At 48.0% G+C, this 27587-nt stretch overlaps 1 protein-coding gene across 1 annotated transcript; it reads left to right on the forward strand.

Moving 5' to 3' along the window:
- Positions 1 to 49: 49 nt before the first annotated feature.
- LOC147596525 (methyl-CpG-binding domain protein 2) lies at positions 50 to 27320 on the forward strand. The gene is made up of 7 exons (XM_086769664.1): positions 50 to 302; positions 9306 to 9465; positions 14537 to 14674; positions 20728 to 20818; positions 21034 to 21211; positions 25699 to 25840; positions 26903 to 27320. The coding sequence occupies exons 1-6, from the start codon at positions 190 to 192 to the stop codon at positions 25826 to 25828; spliced, it is 810 nt and encodes a 269-aa protein (XP_086625790.1). The 5' UTR covers positions 50 to 189; the 3' UTR covers positions 25829 to 25840; positions 26903 to 27320.
- The last annotated feature ends 267 nt before the right edge of the window (positions 27321 to 27587 follow it).

A 27587-nucleotide genomic window follows, 5' to 3' on the forward strand; every position in this document is an offset into this window, starting at 1 on the left:
CGCGCTCCTGGCGCCGAGCAACGCTCCGCGGCGGCCGCCATCGCCAGGGGGGTCCCGGCCCCGGCCGCGTCCGGGAACAATACCGCTCTTGTTGCGAGCGCCGGGCGAGCCCCCTTTCCCCGCTCGCCCCGCCGCCGCCGCCGCCGCCGCCGCCGCCGCCGCCGCCGCCGCGGGCCCTGCGCCCGGTGCATGGAGAAGCAGGGCAGGATGGACTGCCCCGCGCTGCCCCCGGGCTGGAAGAAGGAAGAAGTCATCCGTAAATCGGGCCTCAGCGCCGGCAAGAGCGATGTCTACTACTTCAGGTACGCGTCGGCGGGGCCGCCCCGGCCCGTGACAGCCCGCTCTGCCCCCGGCGGGACGCGGCTCGGCCCCCGGTGGGGACCGGTGCCAGCGCTCCCCCGCCACCCCCCTCCCCGCCACCTGCTCCCCGAGCTCCCCCGTGTCAGGGGCGGCGGGGAGTCCCCCCCGCCCCAGCCCCGCCACGGCCCGGCTGTCAGGGGACCGGTCCCCGCCTGTCACGGAGCCGCCGCTCCGCGGCCAGGGGGCGGCTGAGGGGCTCGGTTCGCTCCCGGCTGTCACAGGGGGCGAGGCCGGTCCCCTCCCGCCTGCCCCGGCTGTCACAGGGGGGAGGCCGGTCCCCTCCCGCCTGCCCCGGCTGTCACAGGGGGCGAGGCCGGTCCCCTCCCGCCTGCCCCGGCTGTCTCAGGGGGTGAGGCCGGTCCCCTCCCGCCTGCCCCGGCTGTCACAGGGGGTGAGGCCGGTCCCCTCCCGCCTGCCCCGGCTGTCTCAGGGGGTGAGGCCGGTCCCCTCCCGCCTGCCCCGGCTGTCACAGGGGGCGAGGCCGGTCCCCTCCCGCCGCGGCCCGGCTGTCTCAGGGGGTGAGGCCGGTCCCCTCCCGCCTGCCCCGGCTGTCACAGGGGGTGAGGCCGGTCCCCTCCCGCCGCGGCCCGGCTGTCTCAGGGGGTGAGGCCGGTCCCCTCCCGCCTGCCCCGGCTGTCACAGGGGGTGAGGCCGGTCCCCTCCCGCCTGCCCCGGCTGTCACAGGGGGTGAGGCCGGTCCCCTCCCGCCTGCCCCGGCTGTCACAGGGGGTGAGGCCGGTCCCCTCCCGCCTGCCCCGGCTGTCACAGGGGGTGAGGCCGGTCCCCTCCCGCCTGCCCCGGCTGTCACACGGGGTGAGGCCGGTCCCCTGCCGCCTGCCCCGGCTGTCTCAGGGGGTGAGGCCGGTCCCCTCCCGCCTGCCCCGGCTGTCACAGGGGTGAGGCCGGTCCCCTCCCGCCTGCCCCGGCTGTCACAGGGGGCGAGGCCGGTCCCCTCCCGCCTGCCCCGGCTGTCACAGGGGGAGAGGCCGGTCCCCTCCCGCCTGCCCCGGCTGTCACAGGGGGGAGGCCGGTCCCCTCCCGCCTGCCCCGGCTGTCACAGGGGGTGAGGCCGGTCCCCTCCCGCCTGCCCCGGCTGTCACAGGGGGCGAGGCCGGTCCCCTCCCGCCTGCCCCGGCTGTCACAGGGGGTGAGGCCGGTCCCCTCCCGCCTGCCCCGGCTGTCTCAGGGGGTGAGGCCGGTCCCCTGCCGCCTGCCCCGGCTGTCACAGGGGGTGAGGCCGGTCCCCTCCCGCCTGCCCCGGCTGTCACAGGGGGCGAGGCCGGTCCCCTGCCGCCTGCCCCGGCTGTCACAGGGGGCGAGCCCTCAGGGCGGGCGGGCGGGAGGCCAGGCCTTTCCCCAAAGCCCGGGGCGGGCAGCCGTGCCCCCTCGGTCGGGAGGAGCCGCCGGTTGTCTGTAACCAGGCTCCGTGTGGGGGCTTGGCCCGGTTCTCCTTTGGGAGAGGAGCTGCTCCACACTGGCCCGTGTCAACCCTCCCCAGCTTAGCTTTTTAGGATCAGCCTAAAACCCCCCTCCCCTGCCTTTAAACGGAGTCAGAGTTGCCATAACCCATACTCGAGACTAGGGAGCTCGTCGGGTGGGACGCGCGCACCCCGCGCTGCGTTACTGAGGAAGCTTACCGTTTAGTGACAACAGCTGAAATTTTAGCCAAGTGGAAAGGAGGAGAAGTCTTGCCACTGCTAAATATTCTCATCACTACTGCACAGGTTCTAGCAAAACCAAGAGAAGCAACAGCAACCTAATTTTGCTTCACCCTCCCGCTTGCTTTCAGAAACTGGAAAGACAGTTTTGGTGTTTGGTTTTTTTTTTTTTTTTTTTTTTTTCTTGAGGCAGAAATGAAATAAATTCTGAAGTCTCCCTCTTAGGCCGTGCTTCTGTAAGTCCAGCCTGCTGCGCCGCGGAGGAAGCTGTCTTCTGCAACGGCTAACCTCTTACCCACAGCACCTCTATTTATAGCTCTGTACGCGTCTGACGAACCACACCTGAAACCTCTCCCTAACATCGCTGTTTCCGAGCAGGCCTAGCAGTCTCCTTTTCTTGCAGTCAGTGGCCTCCCTCTTTCTGCCGCCCAGGAGCGAGGAGCCGTGCTTGCTCCCCCTCAGATGCCGGCTAACGGAAAAGTCGGTTTCTCTCGGTCTTGAGCGTGGCATCGTTTGACCCGTCACGTGCTGCCGCTAGAGAAAATGAAACGTCTGACAACGGGATCGCTAGATGTGGAGGAGGAATGATGCTTTTCCCCGAGCTTTTTGAATGAATCCGATGAAAAACTTTTTTTTTTTAGACAATTTCTGGTTTTGTCTTACCGCCTTTGTCTGACTTGCTTCGCCGCCCGTATGCTAATACTGCGGCGGGTGATTGGGTGGCATCTGGCGTCGCCGGCTCTCTCTTTTCGCGTCTGCCTTTCCTTGCTTCGCCGCTGCCTCGTGAAGCCTGTCTGAACGATTGCGCTTGACTCTGCGGTCTGAATCCTGTTCTCTGGATGGGTCCCGCTTTCCGGCGGATCGCTAAGCTCAACTTTTTGCGTAGGATTATTCTTTCCGGGATTAAATGCCAGACTTTTCTCAAGCCAGAGAGTCACTGCTGACTGCGTTGGAATAAATTTAACGTAGAAGGCCCAAAGAACTTTGGCTGTTTGCTCAGAACGACCCGTTTTAAAACCACCGGAGTTTAGCTGCGTGTTTGTCCCGTCAGAACGTAGACGTGTCAGTGGTTTTCGTGTTACAGATCCTTAATGAAACTATGAAAACATGGGCAAAATGCAGTAAGCTCTACTATTTCCAGAGTTTAGTTTTTGCTTCGCAAAGAATGATACGTAACCTCATTAACTTCATTACGTTAACCGACTCAAAACCTGAGGTTTATGGCTTTGATGATTTCTTAAGGCTAGGAAAAAAAACCCAAAAGGGATCGGCCAAAGCTTCGTTTGCTGCCGTGGTCTAAATAATCACGGTAATTAAGAACAGCTCTTGCGAGATGAAGCCGTGTTGCAATCTACCCGATTTGCATTTTGAAACTTGCTTGTTTCGGGGCTGCTGGATGGTTATTTTAACGTGTCGCGCTTTAGGAAGCCCTGAACCGGTTGCTCAGAGGAAAAAGCAAAGCGCTCCCGGTAGTTTCTGGTAGGATATTTTTCTGCCCCTCGCCACCTCTGGCCCCGCATCTTCTGACCTTCGTGATTCTCCTAAAAAAAAAGCTGTTAAAAGAGAGGGGCGTGGTGGAAATACTTCAAAAATATTCAAAACCACAGCTTTTGAGGTGAGCCCCTTCTGCGTAACCGTCTGAGCCTTCATCCTGCAGATTTGGCCGCTGCCGTTGCCCGCGACCCCGCGAGAAAACTCTTTGACGCCGTTTTTTTTCGTCGGAGATGCGAGGCTGCGATCTGCTCATCGCTGCCTCTCGCATTCTGTCTTTAATGTGGGGGAAAGCGGCAGGAATAAATGTTTCAAATTTTAGGACGCCTTCCAGCATGGTTAGCAGTGATGCAGATCTTCTGCCAAGCGACCGCAAAATTGAAACTAAAAACTCGCTCGTAGCGTAGAGTTTGTTGATCTCGCTGCAGATTACAGGTTTGGAAAAATAAGTAGTCATTCGTGTCTGGAGAAATAACTTCTCTTCAGTAACTTCTGCACAAGCAAAATGAAACAAATAAAAAACGTTTTTGTGGCTGCAGGCAGGACTGGCGTCGGAAATTTATCTTTTTTTTTTTTTTTTCTTTTTTTTTTTTCCTGTTATAGCTATGAGGCAGATTTCAGCGCTGCTATATTTAAACCAAACGAAAATCTGGTTTGTTCCAATAAGTCGAGCAGGCCAAATACATTCAAAAGAGTTGTGTCACTCTAGCTCGGCTGGAGAAAAAAAAACCAACAAAACGAAAAACCCAACAAAAAGAATGTTAATAAACGCTCCGTCGTTCAAATGCGTAGCTGGACGCGAAGCGGGATTTGGTTTGTGTGCCTCATACGGACTGATATTCCCTAAAAGCCTGCGTCGTCAGGATTTGGCACGGCCGCTTAAACAGCAATACCGCGCTTTTTTGGCGGCGCCGAAAACGTACGTTGCGTTTGGAGTTTGTACATCTTCGCAATCATTCACCCAAACTCCCAGTTGCTTCATTTTATAGAAACGAGTTGGTTTTTTTTTAAGTGACTCTCCTGGTAGTAACCTGTTTAGGTAAGGCCTAAGACTGTAGGAAATTTGCCCCGTGATTTTTTGGGTAAGTATTCTTTATTCAGCGTGCTGTGAGGTAGGGGGTGCTGCTGTCCTGCCGAAGGACTCGGTCGTGCTTCCGAAGTCCTGCAGAAATCTGAGTGAAGTGGGAACTCTGACCGTGGATATCTCACCTTCTGCTTTCTTTCCCTCTTTTTTTTTCCTCGGTAAAAATCCCTTTAGTGTGTACAACCCCCTAGGGAGTTTACCTGTTAAAAAATGTTTATTAAACTCCGGCATGAAATTTGAAATGACTTCTTTCCTAGCAGCAGCGACTTAATATTCTGCTTTGCTGCATTTATTCTTCGTGGGAAAAAAGCAAGCGAGAACCACTCCACTTTTTTTTTTTTTTTTTTTTTTCCCCAGTTGAAAATCCGCTTTCCGTGGATGCTAACAGCCTCTTAAGTTCAACTACAAAAGCTTTTCCAGCATAGGTGTACCCGTGGGGCAAACAGACATCCCTTTGAAGTTGCTTTCGTGGTTTGACCAGAAGATAAACGCTGGAGGATTTCCAGTGACAGTAGGATAAGTTGAATTCTGTGCGCTTTTTTTTTTTTTTTAGGGACACCTTTATCTTTAAAAGCAAGCAAGCGATGCTCAGTTGTGCTTATGTTATCCATAGCCTTGTATTTTTATTTTTTTTTAATTTCCAAAGGTGATAGGAGCATAGAACAAGTCCTAGTAAAATCCGGTCTAAATTTTGAGAGCGTACTTCACCTTCTGTGCAAGAATAAAAATTGCTGTTAGCTGCTTGTTAATCTTTTAGCGCTGCTCCTATTTATATCCTTCTTTCTGCAGCGCGCCCGCTTCAGGGGCCGGCCTTCGTTGAGGAGAATTTTCGGTTGCCGTCTTGTTCTTCTGATCTCTTCGGGAAGTTTGCATCTCTGCTCGTAACTGTGCTGCTTTTCTAAACTCAGATGGAAACCAACGGGAGGCCGATGATAATAGCAGACAAATTAGCCCAAATTTTCTTGTGTAGGCTTTCTCTGATCATCTTCAGGTTGTAGTTTCAATATTTTCGCTGCCTTTTTTGTTCCCTGGTGGAAGGAGAATGTCAAGTTTTAAGTGTAAGGGGCGTTATTTTGTATTTCCACGGCTCAATTACTCTGAAAACGCATGGTAACAATCTCCCCTACTTAAGTTTGGGGCAGCGTCGGGAATCTTAGTATGTCAAATAAATTTCTTTTCTTTATAGGGTCAATTAATCCCTGCGCTGAGCGATAATAATGATTATTCTGAAGTCATAGGGGCTTCATTTTACGAGGGCGTGATGAATCAGTCCTCCAGCCCAGTAAAGGAGCTCAGCAGGTTGTTCAGGCAACAGAAGTAGATTCTGATGAATGAATCCAAACTATTTCCATAAACAGAAGATTAAATAATCTAGAAATTCACCTTTTGCAGTTTATTGCTGTCAGTTGCCGCTGGTGATGCGGTGCGGTGGTATGAACGACGTGTACTGCTGTGTAAAAATCTATTTTTGTTGCGGGCCAAATGAGATTCCAACTGCTGAACTCCTCTGAAGGTGGGAAAAAGCGTTGTGTTACGCCGTTCACCGCATTTTTCAGTGTCTCAGAGTGAGTTTTCCCTGTTACCAAGTAGGTTTGGCTGTACGAGAAAATTAAAGGTAGCTTCCTTCTGTGTTAAGAAAAAATTCATTCAGAAAAATGCCTTTTTTTTTAGAAAAAGGAAAGTTCCTTGCAAGCTCATTATGGCACATAACCACCCTCAGCCCACCGAGAGCTTCAGTTTGTACAGCGCGTGAATTTACACGAGCGTACAGCTGCAGGTGAGGGGTGTCTCCTTCGTTTCACCTTGTCCAAGGTGATCTGAGCCTTGATGATGTCCCAGAAAGAATCGTTTGGCACTTCTTAATTGTCTCCGTGTTGGGTCATCACGCTGCAGCTTAGTCGGACCAGAGGCTCCGCGGTGTCACGGCGCCCTGAAAGAACACTTTCGCTTGCTGCTTCTTGCGCGAAAGAAGGCAGTGTGAGATTCATGGATGTCCAGAACGTGGGGGTGAGGGTAAATTTTACCGGTTTCTCCCGTATCTGTGTAATGCTTCCTTCAAAGAACGTGGCGGTCCATGCTTCTGACTTTCCTGGCAGTTGACGTTTTAGAGGACGTGAACTCAGAGCAACGCGTTTTAAAAATCTTCCGCAGCGAGCGTGACGTCGGAGTCCGAGCTTTCTTTGACGTGAGTTTGATTTCTGATACCTCCAGGGTATCATCCAGAGAGAAGACAGCTTCATACCTCTCCTTCCGCCTTTCTTTTCCACTCAAAACTAAGTTTGAGCTTAAACTGGGCTTTAACACCTTTAGGGAAAATAAAAAAGAACACGTTTCTCGGTTTCAACCAAGAACACGGGGAAGGTCTGACGTGTGAAATGACGAGTCGTTAGATTTTGTTGAAGCTGGAGGATGGAAAACGCTCCAGGTTTTGTAGAACGGTGAAGGAGACAGTAGTAGGGTAGGAGAAAACTAACGGAGTTCCGTGGACAATGTTCTTGGATCCGATCTGTTGTTAATATCTGGTAACTACGTACGCGTCACGTACGCAGTTTCATACCTGGACATCAGGTGAGGATCAGGAAATAACCAGGAGAAATGGAATGACTTGGAAGATAAGGGGATGAAAATGGAATTTTGGATTCCCTCAAGGCGTACGTGAAGCGTTTCTCTCCGAGGAACCCGAAGAGGAAAGCTGGTCTTGATGACGCAGCCTGTCAGCTTCTGAAACGGGAGGTGAAGTGGGAAAAGTGCGAGGTAGCGTGTTTCCCCTTCGCTACCAAAATTAGGATATAATAGAAGATGTCGATGTAAACTTTCTATATATTTTCAGTAGTTACTTAGCTATGGGCTAAAACGACCAAGGTTTTAATTAAAAAATAAGTGTCTGGAGCAGAGAATATTAACACCGAACTGCAGCGTTTGCTTTGTTTTCTCCTTTTCCTTCGGTGTTTTACGGGGAAGGCGGTTCCTTTATCCAGTAAATTCAGCCCTTCCACTCTCGTTAGGAAACAGGGACGTGCAGCCAAGGTTTTATTTTTTAAACTTTTTCTTGTAGGTGCCTGAGTAGGAAGGAAAGACAATGGGTCAGATTATTTTAACAGCGACCCTGCTCGCCCCGCAGAAGACTTGCTCCGGCTCTGACCTTCGCTGCGGAATTTGTCTTACTGTGACCAAAGCAGGGTGTTAATCTCCACTATCTAAAATAAAACCGGCGTTGTGTTTAGTTTGGCTTCCAGCACAGCTTCAGTTCTTGGTTTACGAGAAGCAGAAAGGAGTTTTGTGGTGGGATGCGTGTCTGTACGTATGTGTGGTGGGGTTTTTTTCCCCTCCCACACCCATCCCTGAGGAGGTTAGCTTCAGATTGCGATCTGTTTTAAGTCTTTTTTTTTCTCCCACCCTTTGCCTCTCGTTAATTATGTCTTTCCATATTTCTGGATTCATTTAAATGACTTTGAAAAAAATATTTGACTTAATTAGCTGCTTTTCCCAGAATTCAATACATATTCTTCCCTGGGGAAGTTCTTGCCTCAAGGTGTTTTTAAGTTTTTTTAAAAAAAAAAAAAGTGAAAGAAAAGTGAAGAAAACAAAAATCTGCGGTAGTTCTGTGCAGAGAGGAAGTGGCGTGAAGAACTCTCCGAGCTCAGTTAACCTTTTGGGTTTCGTCAGCGGGAAGATTTTGACGCTTGGCTTGTTTCGTTGGATGGAAATTGGCGTTGGACCAAGGGATTGTTGGCTTCACTCGCTGAATATTTATCCGTTTTCATGGCTATCTGTACCGAGAGGCTGGCACAAAGCGGTGTTGCAGGCTGAGTTTTACGTAGCGGTTCTTGATATTTTTGTTTTCTGCCGAGCTTTTGGGTCTGGGGGCAGCACCGTTGTCCCTTCCAGTGACGGCTTCTTGCCAGTCAGCTGCGCGGTAGCGCTGACGGCGTGTTCTGGATGAGAACGAAGTGGAGCTGAGGGGGCAGAAGGTTCTGCGCTGTAAAGTTTGGTAGGCAGACCGCTTCCTTAGCGTAACTGGAAATTAGAAATTTGCTGATGTCACTCAAAACCGTCAGCTGGGAATTTGGGGTAATAATAATTCCGTAATTCCGCATGAAGACGATTTAAGTAACTTCCCTGCAACTGATTTCGTTTCTTCTGGTGGGATCTACCTCCACAACTGCGGCTTTGGCCCTGTTTCATCTTCTGCATCGTCTTGCTTGCTGCTTGCTTGCTTCTTGCTCGGTTCCTCACCTGGCTTTGCTCACCGGTGTCGGCGACCGAATAGCTGAGCGATGTCACCTCACCTCCAATCCTAGCTCTGCGCATCCGTTTTAACGCCTCGCTGTCCGATAGCCCGGAAAGGTTGCTGTTGAGTCTAGGTTGGCCTTAGCCATCAACCGTTTAAACCTTGCACGGTCTTTCCGTTTGTGCGGAGAGCTTCCCGCGCTTGGCCACGGTCTGCCATCCCGTTTTATACTGGGGTTTGGTGTAGCTGTGCTGCTAACCCAGCTTCCCCAGGTCTAGTCTATCCCAGCGTCCCGGTTTAGAAATTAAATCCTGTGCAAACACGCAGAGGTTGGGCAACCAACGCATCCATGAACGTGCCACGTGGAATAAAGATAATGGCAACTTTTTAGATCCTTAACGAGGTATAAAACCTTTTGTAAGAAGTCAAGGTTGTATCCTTTTGTCCAACAAAACATACTAAAGTGTTTTCTTCTTTTTAGTCCAAGTGGTAAGAAGTTCAGAAGCAAGCCTCAGTTGGCAAGATACCTGGGAAACACTGTTGATCTCAGCAGTTTTGACTTCCGAACGGGAAAGATGATGCCCAGTAAATTGCAGAAGAACAAACAGAAACTAAGGAATGATTCTCTCAATCAAAATAAGGTTTGTTAGTAAATACTGTGTTTAAGGATATCCTAAAGAATTTCCTTTCCTCTAGTTCATTTAGCAATTTCTTTTCTGCTTGAAGCAGTCTGCTGCTACGATGTACGTGTCTGTTTGATTTTTAGTGGCGGCAGAGACATAAATTTCTAAATAGGAGGAATGCTCTGCTGCCACCCAGAAACTCGCGAGGTGAGGTTAAGCGGGAATCAGAAGTTGGAGTAATCCAGGAGCTGGCTTGGGACTAAGAACTCAGCGCTAGTCGTCCAGCTGAACGGGAAAAGTTAGGACTGTTGACACCAAGAGATTCTCCTGTGTAAGGCTTCGAATCTTCCTGTCCTGAGATGAAAGCGTTCACGTTTTTAACGGGTGCGCTGCGTGCTGGGAAGCTTGTTACCTGAGGCAAATCTGTTTACCTGGATGCCTGTGTACAGCGGTGTAGCTTTACAAGGCTAGGTTTAAGAGGAAGGCTCTGTTTAAGACTGGGCCCTGGTTGTTCTCTTATTCTCTATTTCTTTTCCAACCCTTTTGAATGTCGGAGGAAATGTGTCTAGCGGATGAAAAATAAAAGGCCGAAGCGTACAGAAGTGAAACAGCCGACGTAGCACGTGGGGACGTGACGAGTCAGTTTAGCTCACTCTCAGACAATACGTTCCTGGCCAAACTTTAGAAACCTCCTCCAACAGAAAGGATTTCTCGCAGTATTTTCTTTTTCAAGTGTTTTATTCTTCAGGATTTCCTAACTTAGCGTATGAAAATACCGTACAAGTCACAGCTATGTCTCGTGCCCTGATGCTTTTGACATTTGTAATGCGTGAACCACGCATTTCGTGCTGGTTTCTTTTTATTTAAAGCAAATTATTGAATGTTTTCTCTCCGCAGACGTGAGGCTTTCAAACAGCGTTACGTTTAGAGGGTAGTCCAAGGAATGGTTTGGGTTAGGCTTTTTACAAAATTGGGTGTGTAACGCCTAGGTGAGCCTGTGCTCACTCTGTATTCCTGTGACCTTGAACGTCGCTCACAGTAGCTCTGTTAAATATAATATTAAAAAAAAAAAAAGTGGGTTTTAGGTAGATAACATCTGACTGAATCTGCAACTCAGAAGCTCTGAAGGATTTCTGCAGTGTTCCTCTGATAGATAAAAATGAGATCTCACCTTGTTCCTGGAGTTTGTAGGGTTTTTTTCCACAGACACTGGAAGAGGTTGGTTGTGGTCGTCTCCTAATCCGCCTCGCAGCTGTGCTGCTGGGGGGGCCGCGGAGTCAGGCTTGCAGAGGCAAGTTTGTGTATAAACTTGCCCCTTTTTTGATGGCTTGGTTGTTTTTGTACAAACAATTCACTCCAGTGTTTCTAAATTCTTTGGCTCCCCTTAGGTTTCAAGAAGAAATATCAAAATATACTCCAGTCGCCTTTCTCCGACGTGTCCAGACAGTTGGATTCGTGCGGCTGCTGGACCGAAATGCTGTCATGCCCTACTTCTAAATTTTTGAGATCGTAGAATCACAGAACGGTTTGGGTTGGAAGGGACCTTCAAATGCCACCCAGTCCAACCCCCCTGCAAGGAGCAGGGACATCTCCAACCAGATCAGGTTGCTCAGAGCCCCGGCCAACCTGGCCTGGAATGTTTCCAGGGATGGGGCATCCACCGCCTCTCTGGGCAACCTGGGACAGTGCTCCACCACCCTCAGCATAAAGAATTTCTTCCTGATATCCAATCTGAACCTACCTCCCTCTGTTTTGAAACCATCACCCCTCGTCCTGTCCCAGCAGGCCCTGCTGAAGAGTCTCTCCCCACCTTTCCTGCAGCCCCCTTTGGGCACCGGGAGCCGCTCTCAGGTCTCCCCGGAGCCTCCTCTTCTCCAGGCTGAACAGCCCCAGCTCTCCCAGCCTGGCCTCACAGCAGAGCTGCTCCAGCCCTCTCAGCATCTGCGTGGCCTCCTCTGGACCCTCTCCAACAGCTCCACGTCCTTCTGCTGTTGGGGGCTCCAGAGCTGGATGCAGTTGTCAGTTAGAAAAGAAGACAAGATAGAGACTACTCGTTAAACATGCTGTCTTGGTTATAAATGACTTCTGGAAATACATTGCTGAGTTTTTAAAACTTTTTTTTATGTCCTGCTTCTGGAAATACACGTCTTTGGGAAGGTAGTGAACTGAAATTCTTCTGGAAACTGTCTCTGGAGCATCAAACACTCCTCATGAGTAAAAATGAGCAGGGAACATTGATATTTCTCCCAGGGGAGGAAGAGATTTTCCTTTGCGATAGCACTCCAGCAACGTAAAAGCCCACAGTGTGTCTGCGTTTCCGAAGGCTGAATTTTTTGTAGGTGTGCCTAAAACTGAATATCGTGAGCTTAAGCGCCGTGTGAAATATGAAGGTAGTCTCTTCTGTCTGGAAAGCTCGACGGAGCTTTCTGGTTTTCAGGAGAGGTGTTGGTTGCAGGGATCTTTGTTCCTTTGTTAGGATGCACTCGAAGCTTTAACTTCATCAGAAATAAATCTTCCGTACGGCTGGCTCATGATTTATTGTGAATTTTCCCTGAATATCGCTTGCTTCTTCTTAAAGTGTGATAATATATTTTTTTTCCCCTGTCCATCTGCAGATGTGCCGGGGGTGGAGATGGCTTTGCTTAGCAAGTTTCTGTATTGAAGAGTTTATTTTTGTTGTTCAAAACTCTGTGCCGCAATTCAGAGGCTGAATTTTCTGACGTTCTCTCACTGCCTGGAGAACTCTCCCTTTTAATTTTTCTAGGTTTAATGGATTTATTTTTTTTTTTTAACTTCTCTTGAAGTCGCGTTACAGACCAAAAAGAACCTGGAAATATTTTTAATGAACTTGAAAGTAAGACCTTCGTCCTAGAAATGTTTGCGAAACCGGATTTCTCCTCTGTAATTTTATTATTTTTGTCAGTTTTCGTAGCTATTTTACCACTAACACTGATACTACTGCACAGAACGCCCCGGGGCCCTGGGCTTCAAAGCTTCAACTGCGGCTTTGAACTTGATGTCACGAGACGGGAGCTGGTAGGATAGGCGAGGTCTGTCGGGGTGCTGATGTGAATTAAGTTACGCGGCGCGAGGAAAAGTTCGGCGTCAAAACACTCGGTGCGAATTTAAGTACTTGTGGTTGCTGTCTAGCTCCGGTTGGTGACTCTTTGCTCATCAGAGCTGCTTTAATTATGTAGGAAAATGTATATTAGAGATGAAAAAGTCTGCTGGGGAAAAAAATAGAGCCCATCACCAGCATCCACCACGCCGAGCACGTGCCGAAAGCAATGCCCAGGGTATCTGAAAGTATTTTTCCAGTGGGCTGGGACGACCTGGGTGAGACATGAGGAGAAGAATGACGTCTAGATTTATTTCTAAGCTTAGATTCTCACTTTTGCTTTTAGAAAAAAAGTCTTAGGACTTCTGTGCTAATCGAATGGTGGTTGCTCTGGTTGATTAAAACTATTAAGCGTAATCGGAAGTACGTGTGCTCCGTTGCCGTTTGCTGCGGCCGTGGAGACCCTGATCTCAGTTGGACAAGCATCAGCAGCGTCTTAGGGATGGAGCTGAAGATAAGCTGCTTTTCCCATTTCAAACCAGTAATACTGCGAGATATGGAGGCTGTTAGCTTCTGGCTGTAAGTTTGTAAACCAGAAATGATGCCTGAATTTCCGAGGGAAAATTCCATTGGAATTTGTGGATTTAGCCTTATATTTTACAGAGTGGTTGGAATGGAAATTTTAAAACATGCCCTCATTTAGGCAACGTGAAGGTGCCCAGATAAATACAAAGTGTTACTCTGCTGCTCCTTCCTATCAGTTGCATTCCTTAGAATGAGACGGAGGAATTCCTGATTTTTTTTTGCCAGGAAGGATCTACTAGCGCTGTGTCATCCTGGAGAGGCCTTGTCTCTCCCCGCACGCAGCTGATGAACCAAATCGTTGGGTAGAAGCGTCCCGTATTATAACCATCGTAGAGCGTGAGGATCTATTTTGGGATTAAGTGGCTTGCTTATAGAATCACCGAATCATGGAATGGTTTGGGTTGGAAGGGACCTTCAAAGCCCATCCAGTCCAACCCCCTGCAAGGAGCAGGGACATCTCCAACCAGATCAGGTTGCTCAGAGCCCCGGCCAACCTGGCCTGGAATGTTTCCAGGGATGGGGCATCCACCACCTCTCTGGGCAACCCGGGACAGTGCTCCACCACCCTCAACTTAAAAATATTTTTTCCTTATATCCAGTCTGAATCTCCCTCCCTCTGTTATGAAACCATCACCCCTCGTCCTGTCCCAGCAGGCCCTGCTGAAGAGTCTCTCCCCACCTTTCCTGCAGCCCCCTTTGGGCACTGGGAGCCGCTCTCAGCTCTCCCCGGAGCCTCCTCTTCTCCAGGCTGAACAGCCCCAGCTCTCTCAGCCTGGCCTCACAGCAGAGCTGCTCCAGCCCTCTCAGCATCTGCGTGGCCTCCTCTGGACCCTCTCCAGCAGCTCCACGTCCTTCTGATGTTGGGGGCTCCAGAGCTGGACGCAGCGCTGCAGGGGGGTCCACCAGAGCGGAGCAGAGGGGGAGAATCCCCTCCCTTGCCCTGCTGCCCACGCTGCTGGGGGTGCAGCCCAGGGTGGGGTTGGCCTTCTGGTTCCTCCCATAGTCTCTTTTATGATGTCATCATCCAAATTGTAAAATCTAAATATGGAAGATTCGAAGATTGAGATTTCATTCCCATTTCCAAGCCCAAGAGATTGGATTGTGTCACAAAATTAGGAGTCTAAGGAAATCCTAATGAAAAACTCTTAACGAGTTTCACTCTTCTAAGAAGCTTTTGAAGGACTTCTGAGCAGTTTCAGTCTTGCCAAGGAGATGAAAATGTGTGGAACCAGTTAAGCGTTGCATTTTTTTTTTTCTTTCAAATGGATGACTGCGAAGGTTAGTTAAGCACAGCATTTAAGGGAAATCTTTACTCCAAAAAAAAAAAAGCCTCCTTCTTCTGCACCTCGCTAGAAGAGGGTGAATCCAACATTAATTTGTGTCATTTTTCTGTAGAATTGTTGTTAATTCACTTTTTATTCTTGTTTGTTTGTTTGTTTTTAACAGGGAAAACCAGACTTAAATACAACTTTACCCATCAGACAAACGGCGTCCATTTTCAAACAGCCGGTCACCAAAGTTACCAATCATCCCAGTAACAAAGTCCGATCGGATCCGCAGCGAGTGACGGAGCAGCCGCGACAGGTAAGGATTGAACTCTTTCCGTTCTTAGCGCTCAGAAAGTTGAAACGAGCTGAAAAAGTGCTTGTTTCCAGCTGTGCTTCAATTACGGAGGAGAATTCCTGTCTTGAAGGTGACTTACAGAAATGTGCGTAATGCGATTTAAAAAAAAATGCAGAAGCAACGGTTAATTGATGTGGAGATTAATTTCTCTCAATCCAAAACTTCGTTCATGTTTGGTTACCGTATTCTTCTTCAAGTGCTCTAGTGTCACAACTGGACATCAAATATAAAAAAAAAAAACCCGTAGAATCATAGAATCATGGAATGGTTTGGGTTGGAAGGGACCTTCAAAGCCCACCCAGTCCAACCCCCCTGCAAGGAGCAGGGACATCTCCAACCACATCAGGTTGCTCACAGCCCCGGCCAACCTGGCCTGGGATGTTTCCAGGGATGGGGCATCCACCGCCTCTCTGGGCAACCTGGGCCAGTGCTCCACCACCCTCAGTGTAAAAAATTTCTCCTGATATCCAATCTGAACCTACCTCCCTCTGTTTTAAAACCATCACCCCTCGTCCTGTCCCAGCAGGCCCTGCTGAAGAGTCTCTCCCCACCTTTCCTGCAGCCCCCTTTGGGCACTGGGAGCCGCTCTCAGGTCTCCCCGGAGCCTCCTCTTCTCCAGGCTGAACAGCCCCAGCTCTCTCAGCCCGGCCTCACAGCAGAGCTGCTCCAGCCCTCAGCATCTGCGTGGCCTCCTCTGGACCCTCTCCAACAGCTCCACATCCTTCTGATCTTGGCGCCTCCAGAGCTGGAGGCCACGCTCCTCTTGATGCAGCCCAGGATGCCGTTGGTTTCTGGGCTGCAGGGGTGCATTGCCTGCTCATGTTGAGCTTCTCGTCCACCATCACCCCCAAGACCTTCTCCTCAGGGCTGCTCTCCATCCGTTCTCCGCCCAGCCTGGATTTGTGCCTGGGATTGCGCAATATGATGATTGACATAGGCGGGAGACGTGGGGAAGGGAGAGAATAGGTGGTTACAGCTGTTGCGTAGAGAATAGATTGTTACAGTTTTTTAATATAAAATTTGAGTGAGTTTTCGGTAAAATTTTCATTAACAAATCATGTGTGCACCCTCCAGATAAAGCCTGTATTTTCCTTAATCCCTATGTGTATCGCTGTCTTCTCCTGCTCTCCTCCTCAGGTGTGCAAACTTTCCTGTGCATAAACTGTAAATATATCACTGTTGGATGTTCAAGCGAACGCTGAAACGCCGACTGTGCCGCCTATTTCTATATAAAACTTATCCACTCACCGCTTCCAGTGTCATCGCTCCCTGTTTCTTCAATCCTTGGCCCACATCCCTTGAGGGATTCTTGCTTCCGTAGTTCTAGATACCCATCTCCAAAAGCTTTATCTGCTTGTATCTATTGTATCTCCCCTTTCAAAAAGCGATCTAACGAGAATTCCCTGAAAATTCTCTTATGTCGAGATCAAAATAAACGAGCTCTGTAGTTCCTTTGGCAGTCAGTAGATTTTTTTTTTCGTGACCTGGGAGCGCGAGGACGTGCTTCTTGGCGTTGGCAGGGAAGACGTTTGGCAGCGGCTCTTCGTTCAGCAGTAAACCCCGTGGTAGTTCTTGGAAAGAGAAACTAATAACAGCTTGCCTGTGATCTTTGTGGAGGTAAATCTGAATTTGAGCAACAGATCTTCGTCGTTCCGTATATTCCGTGCGCTGTTTGGTGGCACACAAGTGTCACGAGGTTGTCTAAGCCTTTTTCAATCAACACTTCTGCAAGACAGCACCTTAAAGCTTTCCAAGCCGTCCTTGAAAGATTTTTTAGGTCACTGATTATCGGAGTGGAGAGCTTTACCCAGGGAAAAATGGAAATGTTCTGGAGAATCCTGGAAGTAGGTAGTGTCAGGACTTGAGCTGTGTGTGTGCATGCTTGCTCTGAAGGGTCTTCTGGTGCTCACTAGACTTCTCTTCTCTTAACTATCGGTCTTCTTCCTCTAAGTGGCTTTTGTTCAAATACCAGAACCAATCAATCCAGGAAGATTTCTCCAATTCTTCGTATCTAATCACATGATAGGAGTATCTGTAAGTTCCTAAATTGCCTCAATTGCAGCTTTCTTCAAAGTTCTTTAATGTCTCTCTTTGAAGCATCAACCCTCTCATCTAGGGTATTTCCTTTTTGAAAACGCCGTAGGATAAACCTGATGTACTTACGGACAACGTCATCTACCTGTAGGCCAGAAGTCCTCTTTAAAATTGATTCAAAAGTCTCTTTTTGTATTTACTGTCCTATATAATTGCAGTGGATTGGGTTGTAAGGGATTATTGAGTAATTAGGAGCAAACTGGTCTGGTGGAAGGCGTCCCAGCCCGGGGCAGAGGGGTTGGACTGGATGGTCTTCAAGGTCCCTTCCAACCCAAACCATTCCGTGATTGTGTGATTAAATATGACAAACTAAATCTGAGCGTAAGATACATGCAGCCTAAAAAGCCGAATTTACCAGAAAAGTTGCAGGATATCATTTTATATATGTCTTCTTGTGAGCGGTTCTTAGCAAGAAAGACTTGTTTAGCTCTTAGACTTTGTAATTTGTCAGGCAGATGGGATTTTATTTCTTGTAGATCCGCTTAAAGGCTTGAACTCTAAAATTAGGGTTGGAAAACTTCAGCTTCTTGGTTAGTATTAGAATTATCAAAGAGAGGGATGGAAGGAACCCAATGAGATGGTTGAGTTTCATCTCCCTCTGCCAGGCAACTAAAGGAACCCTGAAATTTTGGTTGGCGTTTACAGAAGCAGCGAAGCTTAGTGCCTCGATACAGAAAGCAGGAAGAAGCTTTCCAGTTTTCTGTTTGTGTAGAAATGACTTTTCGTCAGCTTGCACACCAGGTTATCGCGCATCTGCAAGCAGCGTGGAGATAAACGTGGTTCCCCAGAGCTGGGAGGACGCCGAGGCAACTACCCGGAGCCGTGCCTGTGCCGTTAAACTTGATGTGTCCATCGCTTCTGAATTAAATCTGACTGCTGTGCAAGTTCAGAGCAGATACATGCAGCTGGCTAAATAGAAGAACCCAACTCGGTAAAGAGATCTCTGAACTCGCCAACACCAGAATTGTTGTTGTTTCTTCTGCGTGTCCAGTCTGGTGACATCTACTCTATTTTCAATCTCTAGAAATAGTACAGCAGATGAAATTTGAGGTTCTTGATGGGTTGATTTATCTATAAATCAGTCACCCTCCAAGAGTGTTTGGATGCTTTTCTTTTAAAAATAATCGAACGGGAATGGATTCCTTTCTAGCAGGGCTTCCATTGCTTGAGCAACTGCGGAGGGACTTTTATTTATCTAAGGAAAAAGGAGCGGCTCGTAATTTGTTTGTATTTGGTGGTTCTTGCAATAGAGAGTCTCATCTATCATTGCTTTGTTTTCTGCGAGTCGCGTAGGAGATTCTGTTTTTACAGAGATCACGGGTTAGATTAGAGTTCACCATTAGTCACAAACAGCTTCGCGTGGACAAGAAACAATTACGGAGGAAGCAATATTTTATAAATTCTCCAAACAAAGAACTTCGGCTGCAGTACAGCGCTGCCGTTACGGAGTTTCGGAACAACAAGGAAGTGAAAATTCTGCTCCACCCCGGCGACCTTGGCACTGCATTCCCATGCTGCCTCTTCTGTCATGGAAAAAAAAAACCAACCAGAGTTGCCCTGCCCTTAGGATCGTAAGTTTGAGCGATGAGGGCTACGTTTCTTGCTCTCAGAGGGAGATTATTGCGTAAGAGGTCACTTGTGGCGCAGCGCGTGTTGATTCGTTTCCTAGGAAATGGAACATTTGGCTGCTGAGTCTTTCTGAACATAGAACGCTGAGACGTCGGTAGATGAAGGACTTGGGTTTCCTCCTCTTTCCAGTGCGCGTTCCCTAATGACTACTTCAAGCAAAGCTGAAATTGAGCCGGTTCTGATCCTCCAACGGGATGATTGCTCATAACTGACTGATGAATCCTCAGAACGGTTATTCATTTGGCATTAGTCATAAAATAGCTCATCGTTACAATGGTGAATCTTGAATCTGGTTCGTCTCGCATCCCTTCCTATCCCGGTCCCATCGGGATTCTCGTTACTGAATAGCAGAGTCTCATATTTAGAATCATGGAATGGTTTGGGTTGGAAAGGACCTTCAAAGGTCATCCAGTCCAACCCCCCTGCAAGAAGCAGGGACACCTCCAACCAGATTTGCTAGTACGTCTTTCCTGGAGGCGTGAATCTTGCTTTTCTGGCCGTACTGGTGCATTCTCAGCAGGAGGAAGGAAGATTGGACCATATCAGCCTTCAGGGATGACGGTTCTCTCCGAGGATAGTCGAGCTGAGAAAAGCCCGGAGTCTGGGTGGCTGCCTCCATTTTACAAGGAGACCTCAGATTGTGAGATGACACCTTCTGTTATGCAGAAGGTGGCCTCTGTTGCTGGCAGTCACGGGTTGAAATGGAGCGGCTGTATCTGCAGATGCTTTCACTGTGTGAGGAGCTGTTGGTGGCTTTATGAAGTCCAGATGGCTTTGGGCAGGAGATGGGTTTGAGGGATGGACCACTTGGCTGGATGGTCACACCCAGCGAGTGGTGGTCAACGGCTCAATGTCCAAGTGGAGACCGGTGATGAGTGGCGTCCCTCAGGGGTCCGTGCTGGGCCCGGCCCTGTTCAGCATCTTTGTCGGCAACATGGACAGTGGGATAGAGTGCATCCTCAGCAAATTCGCCAACGACACCAAGCTGTGTGGTGCTGTCAGCACGCTGGAGGGGAGGGATGCCATCCAGAGGGACCTTGACAGGCTGGAGAGGTGGGCCCGTGCAAACCTCATGGAGTTCAGCCATGCCAAGCGCAAGGTCCTGCACACGGGTCGGGGCAATCCCAGCACAAATCCAGACTGGGTGAAGAATGGATTGAGAGCAGCCCTGAGGAGAAGGACTTGGGGGTGATGGTGGATGAGAAGCTCAACGTGAGCAGGCAATGCGCCCTTGCGGCCCAGAAGGCCAACCGCATCCTGGGCTGCATCAAGAGGAGCGTGGCCAGCAGGTCGAGGGAGGTGAACAGCAGGAGTGAGTGACTGCAGGTACCAAATATTTCACGTTTAACAAGATAAAAGAGGTGCCCTAACGCAGGGAGATGTCCCTGCTTCTTGCAGGGGGGTTGGACTGGGTGGCCTTTGAAGGTCCCTTCCAACCCAAACCATTCTACGATTCCATGGTGACAGATGCGTCCCGTTGTCTGGAGGAGAGCGCTTCCGTAAGTAGATCTCTATAAAATGACACGGTAATCTCGCGGGCAACGCAAGTATCGTTCAACCTGCTGATTTATGAAGCTGGAAAGACACGTTGTGGAGAGAATTGCATTTTTCTTAGTGTAACTGCATCTTTTATTTTCAGTCAGTATACTCTGAAAGCTAAGGAAGGTGTTCTTTGTTGCTCTTTCCTTTGCCTCTACCTCTGCAACTGAAAAAAAAATGAGGTTTTTTCTGCATAACAATCGCTGACGTACCGTGCTTCGCTTACGATGCAGTGTGACCAGCAATACAGGTTCCACAGAAGATGAAAGAGGATGCTCTGGTCTTTTAATTCTAATTTTAGAACAGCACGAACCGTTTGAAAGCCCTGTCTTAGACTCAGGCTTTTGGGAACCCACCTGCAGCAAAGCATTTCCTAGGAATGAGAGTAACAGCTCGTCTAGTTTTTTTTTTGTCTCAGCTTTTGCGAGCGTGAAAAGAAATAGATGTAATTTTTTTTTTTCCTTCAAACCAGTAAGATGGGAGTGAGGTGAAACCAAAATCTCTTAGGTCAAGAAACCGGTTTCTGTGAGGAATGGAAAGATGTTCTCAGGTAATCAACGGAAAATGAAATGAATAGGAATTTAGTTCATGTGTCTTCCTAAAAGTGGCAAGGTTTGATTCTGTTTCCAGATAAGTCAAGAGATCTACGCGGCGTTGGGAAGAGCCAGGTCATCAAGCTGGCGTGGAGTAGCCACTGGTGGAGCTGTGTGGTTTTGACTTTCTCCTGAGCAATCTTCTTTTCTCTTTTGCAGCTTTTCTGGGAGAAGAGGCTACAAGGCCTCAGCGCGTCGGACGTCAGTGAGCAAATCATAAAATCCATGGAGCTACCGAAAGGTCTTCAAGGTATTGTGTTTGCTTCAGATCTTTGAAGCTCTTAACAAGTTTTTCAGCTTCCGGTTAGATAAAGTAAACTTCAAGTTGTCAATGTTCTTGCTGCTCTCTCGTGAATTTGGAAACGATATCGTGAGTGTACATAACCTTACGAGCCGGGAGGAGCTCTGCCGCTGGGAGTTGCGTATGGAATGTGAGTGCTAATTATTCCGTCATCTTTGCTTTAGGAGTTGGCCCGGGTAACAACGACGATACCCTGTTATCAGCCGTTGCTAGCGCTCTGCATACCAGTTCTGCACCTATCACTGGGCAGCTCTCTGCGGCCGTTGAGAAGAACCCGGCCGTCTGGCTTAATACGTCTCAACCCCTCTGCAAAGCTTTCATAGTCACGGATGACGACATCCGGTAAGCTTTTTGAAAGTCTTAGGGGGAAAAAAAATGAAAAGCAAATTCAATTTAAGGAGATTCCTTCCTGGCACAGTGTAGTTCTGGAGGTAAGGGAGGAGAAGTGTGAACGTGACAGGCTGGAGAGGTGGGCCCGTGCCAACCTCATGGAGTTCAACCAGGCCAAGTGCAAGGTCCTGCACGTGGATCGTGGCAATCCCAGGCACAAATCCAGGCTGGGCGGAGAATGGATGGAGAGCAGCCCTGAGGAGAGGGACTTGGGGGTGATGGTGGATGAGAAGCTCAACGTGAGCTGACCTGATAGCCACCTTCCAGTACCTTGAGGGGGCTACAGGAAAGACGGGGAGAGACTGTTCAGCAGGGCCTGGTGTGACAGGACGAGGGGGATTTGGTTTCAAAATAGAAGGAGATATATTCAGATTAGATCTTAGGAAAAAAATTTTTTACACTGAGGGTGGTGGGACACTGGCCCAGGTTGCCCAGAGAGGCGGTGGATGCCCCATCCCTGGAAACATTCCAGGCCAGGTTGGCCGGGGCTCTGTGCAACCTGATCCGGTTGGAGATGTCCCTGCTCCTGGCAGGGGGGTTGGACTGGGTGTCCTTGAACACTCCCTTCCCACCCAAACCCTTCCGTGAATTCTGTGATTCTGTGTTTCTTGTACTTGTCTATTCTGCTTCACGACGGTAGGCAGCTCACTACGAAAGGATTAAATATTCTTAGAAGTTCCCTCTTCATCCTCTGCCTTTCATTTTAAGACCATCCAGAAAACACGTTGCGTGAGGAAGCGGTATCGGAATACAACACCTGTGATCATTAAGGACTAGGTTTTCTTTCTGAACTTAGGTAATAATAAGGAAAAATTTGCCGTTGGGAATATCTGCTCAGGTGCTAGCGCGTATTCTTCCGTACCATCAATTCTTCAGGGAGGTCCTAGCAGTTGTTTACATCTCCCAAAACAGCCGTCAGCTCGGCTCACGTTTAGCTTGAGGTGTTCCTCGTCGTGTGACGATGGTAAATCCCTTTCGTAATCAGAGCAGAACGCAAAATTTCCTCTTTTGGTTCAGCACGTTCACGGGGAAAACATTAAACATTAAAGAAATGCACGGTTAAGAAACCGCAACGAGGGGCAAGCACCTATTTTTTTTTTCTCACTTGTGGGGCACACCTTCTGAACAGTTTTGGCCTTCTAACTGCCTCCGGTTCCATGAAAGGCTGCGAGTGACATCCTTTGTGTCTCTGCTAGAGAAATGCTTTACGTTTCCCTCTTTCGGGACGAGCCGGGCAACGATACCTTCTGAAAATAACAGATGGATCGGGTTTTTTTTTCTAGTTGTGCTTAGGTGGATGAAGTTTTGCAACGGATTCTTCAGATTCGTTTGTGACTCGCTGCGCTGTTCTGCTTCGTAGTCTGGCCCGTCATTCTTTTCAGACCTCTCTCTCTTCAGTGGGATTTTCTGAAGCTTCTAGTTTCCAAGGGATTTCTTTTCCTAAAGCGCGTAAGCCCTTGCTGAAAATCCTGCCTTTCGGTTTTCAACAGCCCTTTCTCTTGCTCAGTGTAGGTTCTTTGCTGAGCACTTACCGTCATCCAGTAGATTTTGTCAGGGATCTTGAAAATCGCCGTTTTCAAATCGCATGATACTGGGAATACTGGTTTTTTTTTGTTACGGATAGCCACAACCTGTTAAATTTACCAAAGCGTAACAATTAACGGAGTACGTCTGGCTGTGTCACGCTCTGTGGGTAAGAAAAAGTGTCTGTTAGTCTGTCCAAAACCCAAGCTGTGTTTACCAGGAGGCAGCAGTGGAGATTAATTCAAGTTTAACGCTCTTTAAGTTTGTTTGGCCTGAGTTTAAGAATGTCTGAATCTGAAGACACAGCTGTGGCTTAAATCCCTCGCAATATTCCTCAATTCCCTGTGCAAATCTCCCTTTCAGTATGCCAGACCGAAGGCACAAGAATAATAAAATGCCGAAGGAAGGAAGTGAAAGATGGAGAATGTTGCCATAGTCTGAGCTCTCCTCAGGAATAAGAAACGTGTAAAATATTTTTTTTTTTTTAGGCAAAACCCTAAATGATCCTTATCCGTCTCAGCTCCGAGATAAGTTTTCTGACCCTGGATCTGAAGAGGAGCTTAACACGGAGTATTAAACAGGAAAGCACAGTGATTCTGTGAATTCTGAGAATTTCTATAATTAGAACAGGAGTATCATTTCTATAATTAGAATAATTAGAGTATGCTGTCTCAGCAGCCGTTTATTTCTGCTGAGAGGGGGGGAGGAGCTGGGAGAGATCTACTGGAGAGGAGAATGTGTGTGGGGGGAATTAGCGGCTGCCCCTAAACCTGAGTTTAATAAAATACAGTGAAGACAGTATTCCCTCCCTCCTGACACACAGGGAGGTGGGACTGGTGTTCAGCCCACGTTCTGTGGACTTTTCCCATCCTGAACGCCAAGCTACCGTTGCGTTTCTGCCGCGGCTAAATGCTGTTCCTAGAGCCGTATGCCGTTTTTTATTTTGACGGCAGACAAGATATCGCAGTGCCGGCACCAAAGGAGCTAAATCAAACGGAGCCTCGATGGATTTAACCGTATAAAAAACCAGACGGAGGAATCAGGAGGGAGGTCGGCGCGGTATCGTAGTTTGATTGCGTGCGGTAGCGTGGAATCACGCATCGTTTAGTTGGGCTGAGAGGAGTGCGAGTAACAAGGACAAATAAAATAATTCCGAACACCGAGGAAATCACCGGAATGCTGAGCTACGCGCAACCCTGTGGGATAAAGCAGGTTTCCGCTGAAAATAAGGTCAGGATTAGGATTAGGACCTTGTGGACTTCTGTGTGAGGAGTGATGCGTCTTTAATTTTATTTTTTTTGCTTATTGCTCCCCTGGAAGATCAACTAACTGGGATGTTTTGAAATTTTCCCAGCCTGGAATGGGTCTCCTTTCTTTCCCAGCCCAGCCCTTCATGGTTTCATTCAAATTACTGGGTGAGGTTGTCTGAACGCCCCGTGACTTTTCTTTTTTTGACCATGGGAGGATTGATGTTTACCCTTGACTTCACCACACGTGTGATACCGCACGGCTTTTCCGTGCGTTACGCTTGAAATACCCAGGGACCAGAACTACGTTTGAGGATCATTCTTGATCTGTTCTTTGTAAGAGTAAGAAAGTGTCCTTACCCTGTTTTGGTTCGTTGGAATTTTCTTTGTGCTCCAAAGGGGAGCTTTATGAAGATCCTCCAGCTTTTTTTTTCTCTCCAGGAGTCCAGGGAAGGGATCTGCCGGTGGAAATGGCTGTGGACTGTCATCTGAAGCCTGTTGGGATGGAGTTCGTAGGGTGTGGATGGTGGGAAGATCCTACTGCCTTAAAGTCAAAATTGTAAAGCCAAAAAAAGAGGAAAAAATATACTTCAACTATTTATTTTCCATAATCTTTGGCCAGATGAGGTGGTGGCAACTTTTGATGACTGATTTTTAATAAAATTCTCTTTCAGCTTGTGCGTGCTCTTGGCATCCTTCTCATTCCGTTAACAAATACGGAATTTGCCGCTCTAAATTTTATTTCTCCTTGACCACACAGGTCCTGCAAAAGATGAGGCATCTTTGCTTTTGTTCGGTTCTCTTCCCCCTGGGTTTGAACCGTCGCTCTGTGGGCATTGCAGGTTATCAGCTCTGGGACAGTCAGCTGTAGACTGAAGGTAGAAAACAAGGAGAGAAAACAGCTGGAAGATAGAAAACAAGTTCTGTACCGAACTGCTAGCGTGTTCTTTCTTTTTTTTTTTTGCTTCCTTTTGCTGTCTCTGTAAGCAGACAGCCTCCTCTGAAGTACGTAGTGCTGGTGGTGGTTGTAGCCTTCGAGGCTGGTGCTCCTCAGGCTTCTGTGGAGCACGTTGGGTATCATCTCTTCTAAGACTTGATGTTCTTTGTAGCTTTGTTCTTTGTTCTTTGTCCTGCCATCCTACGTAGCCACAGGGAGTTTGTGGCACTGAGGAATGTTTTCCCGTGCCTGCTTCTGATGAGTTCTGGCCATTTTTTTCAGCGTATATTTTGTTTAAAGATTTTTTTTTTAAACATAGCTTGATAGAACAAGTGGATTTTCAGACAAAATATCCAAAATTTAGATCGATAGCGAGGAAATATTTTTTTAATTAACTTTCTCCAGGGAAAGAAACCATTGTTTCAGCAGAAGCTGAAATATCTGAAACGCATCCTTGGCCGGTAGAGAAGACTGAATGGATAGGTTGGAGTAATCCAGTAGAAAAATGGAAACGGTGAAGCTCCTTGAGGTTCTTCCCCTGCACTCACACTCTGTGGGACTTGGGGTTGGTTCTTGGAGCGCTTAGAAACCGAGCCAGTGCCCCGCCATCCTGGACAGGTGCTCCTGGTGTACTGGATAAGCGTCACCGAGTCGCTGGTTATGCCACTACGACGCTCCCGACCGACTGCGTACCTGAAGGATTGACCTTTCTCCCCCTTCTTCCCTTTCAGAAAACAAGAAGAGCGGGTGCAACAAGTGCGTAAAAAACTGGAGGAAGCGCTAATGGCAGACATTTTGTCGCGGGCGGCTGATACGACGAAAGATATAGATGTCGAGATGGATAATGGAGATGAAGCATAAAAAAGAAATCAGGTGAGTCGGATCTCCTGGAGGCACGTTCTGAGATTTCCCCGTCTCGGCCGCTGGTGGTCACTCAGAAATCGGTTGGTGGGCAGCAATATCTCACGCACCAGCGGTCCTGCTGTCTCCTCACGCGTATGTTAGCAGAACTCTGGGGTGATTTTGCGCATGTAGAAATGAACGTCCCGACATGAAGTACCAGACAGGGAGGACAAAACAGCGATTTTCATCCTTTACGGCAAAGAACCCGTCTCTAAAACCAATATTTTCTGGCACTTGATGTGAAACTGTAGTAAAGCACTCAAAATAACTGGCCTTTTTCTATTCTTCAAAATTTAATTTAATAGAATTACGTAGAAACTTCCCAAACTTTCCTATTTCTTTTTAAATGGATATCTCTCCAAATGAATTTTCCCTGTAAAACTGTAATTATGGGTAACTTTAAAGGAACTCAAGAAAGAACGTCGGGTTACGATGTGAAATTTCAAACCCGTGCCGTTTTAGACTCAAATTACCAATTTGATTTTTAAAATTGAGCGTAAAAGAATAATTTTGTCGTGGAGCTGTCAATCTTCTTAGCAGAAGCGGTTGTTTTTGCCCTGGTGCTGAGGTTCTCTGTGGAAATCAGTTGGATCGGTAGACCTTGAGTTTCATCATTACGTATTTAGACGGACGTAGCCGATGTAGACGTACATCTGCTGGCTGTGTTCTAGAAAACTGATTTTTTTTTGCTCTACTGGCTTTAATTATAGACTTGACCAAGATTTTTGGCCAAGTGGATTAGTTAATGTAAAATAAGCTTAAAACATTCAAGTTTTTTTTTCCTTTACACAGACTAACGTTCCGGTATGATGGTTTTATAGTAAATTTTTTTTTACGTACGCGTTCTGCTGTAATTTAGAAAACCAGGAATTCAAAAAGTGATTTTAGACCAGCGTGAAGGACTGTGTAAACGTGCGTTGAGAGAGGCTGGACCTTAAAAACAGCTTAACAAAAAAGCAGCCAGGCATCTGTGGGACTCTTAACCGCGTCGCCACTCACCTTGTGTTCATTTTTTTCGTTTCTCTTCTCCAGGTACTTTTAACTGACTTGTCCCAGGAGGAACTTCCTAAAAGACGAGGCACTTTCTCCTTCGGTCTTTCGTTCTGAGAAGAAACGGACCCGTGCACATTTATAGAGCTTTCTAATAGCATTAAAACCAAGGCCTTTTTTAGACTCCTATTTTTGATGTATATATCTTATTTGAAAAGCAACTTTATTTTGTGTCCTACGACTTAAAAGTCCTTTTTTAAAGTATTGAACGTTACCCTTAATCTAAAGCTGAGCTTTTGATGCCAGGTTGCAAACCTACTGGAATTATATCGCCTGTACTAAATATTTCTTTTTTTTTTTTTTTCCTGTGGTTTTTAGTAAAGATGGATCAGAAGAACAGAATGATTTCCCAATTAAAGATTATTGTGACTCTGTATATAAACAGATTTTTATACCTATGGGTACATTCTTCCGTCATCACTGTAAAGAGAAATAAATGATTATATTCCAGGCACTTGAAAACTTGGTGTGTTGTGGATGGAGTAAGCGAAGAAGGTCCGTGCTTGTCTTTCGCTGTTCCCTTGGCCAGATACTGGGGAAGCTGGGAAAACTGTCTATCAACAAGCACTGACTTTGCCCAGAGCCTCAGGAAATCTGAACTCGGGAGCAGTTCCGCGTTTTTCAGCTGAGGTGGAGTATGATCGCGTATTTATTCTGAGAAAGAAGA

This window comes from Chlamydotis macqueenii, chromosome W, assembly GCF_036417535.1.
Source record: "Chlamydotis macqueenii isolate bChlMac1 chromosome W, bChlMac1.mat, whole genome shotgun sequence".
Classification (NCBI taxonomy): domain Eukaryota; kingdom Metazoa; phylum Chordata; class Aves; order Otidiformes; family Otididae; genus Chlamydotis; species Chlamydotis macqueenii.

Coding starts and splice junctions, on each gene's coding strand:
- LOC147596525 (XM_086769664.1), top strand. CDS start 190: ATGGAGAAGCAGGGCAGGATGGACTGCCCCGCGCTGCCCCCGGGCTGG. Junction 14,675..20,727: donor TGACGGAGCAGCCGCGACAG/GTAAGGATTGAA, acceptor TCTCTTTTGCAG/CTTTTCTGGGAGAAGAGGCT. Junction 21,212..25,698: donor GTCACGGATGACGACATCCG/GTAAGCTTTTTG, acceptor CTTCCCTTTCAG/AAAACAAGAAGAGCGGGTGC.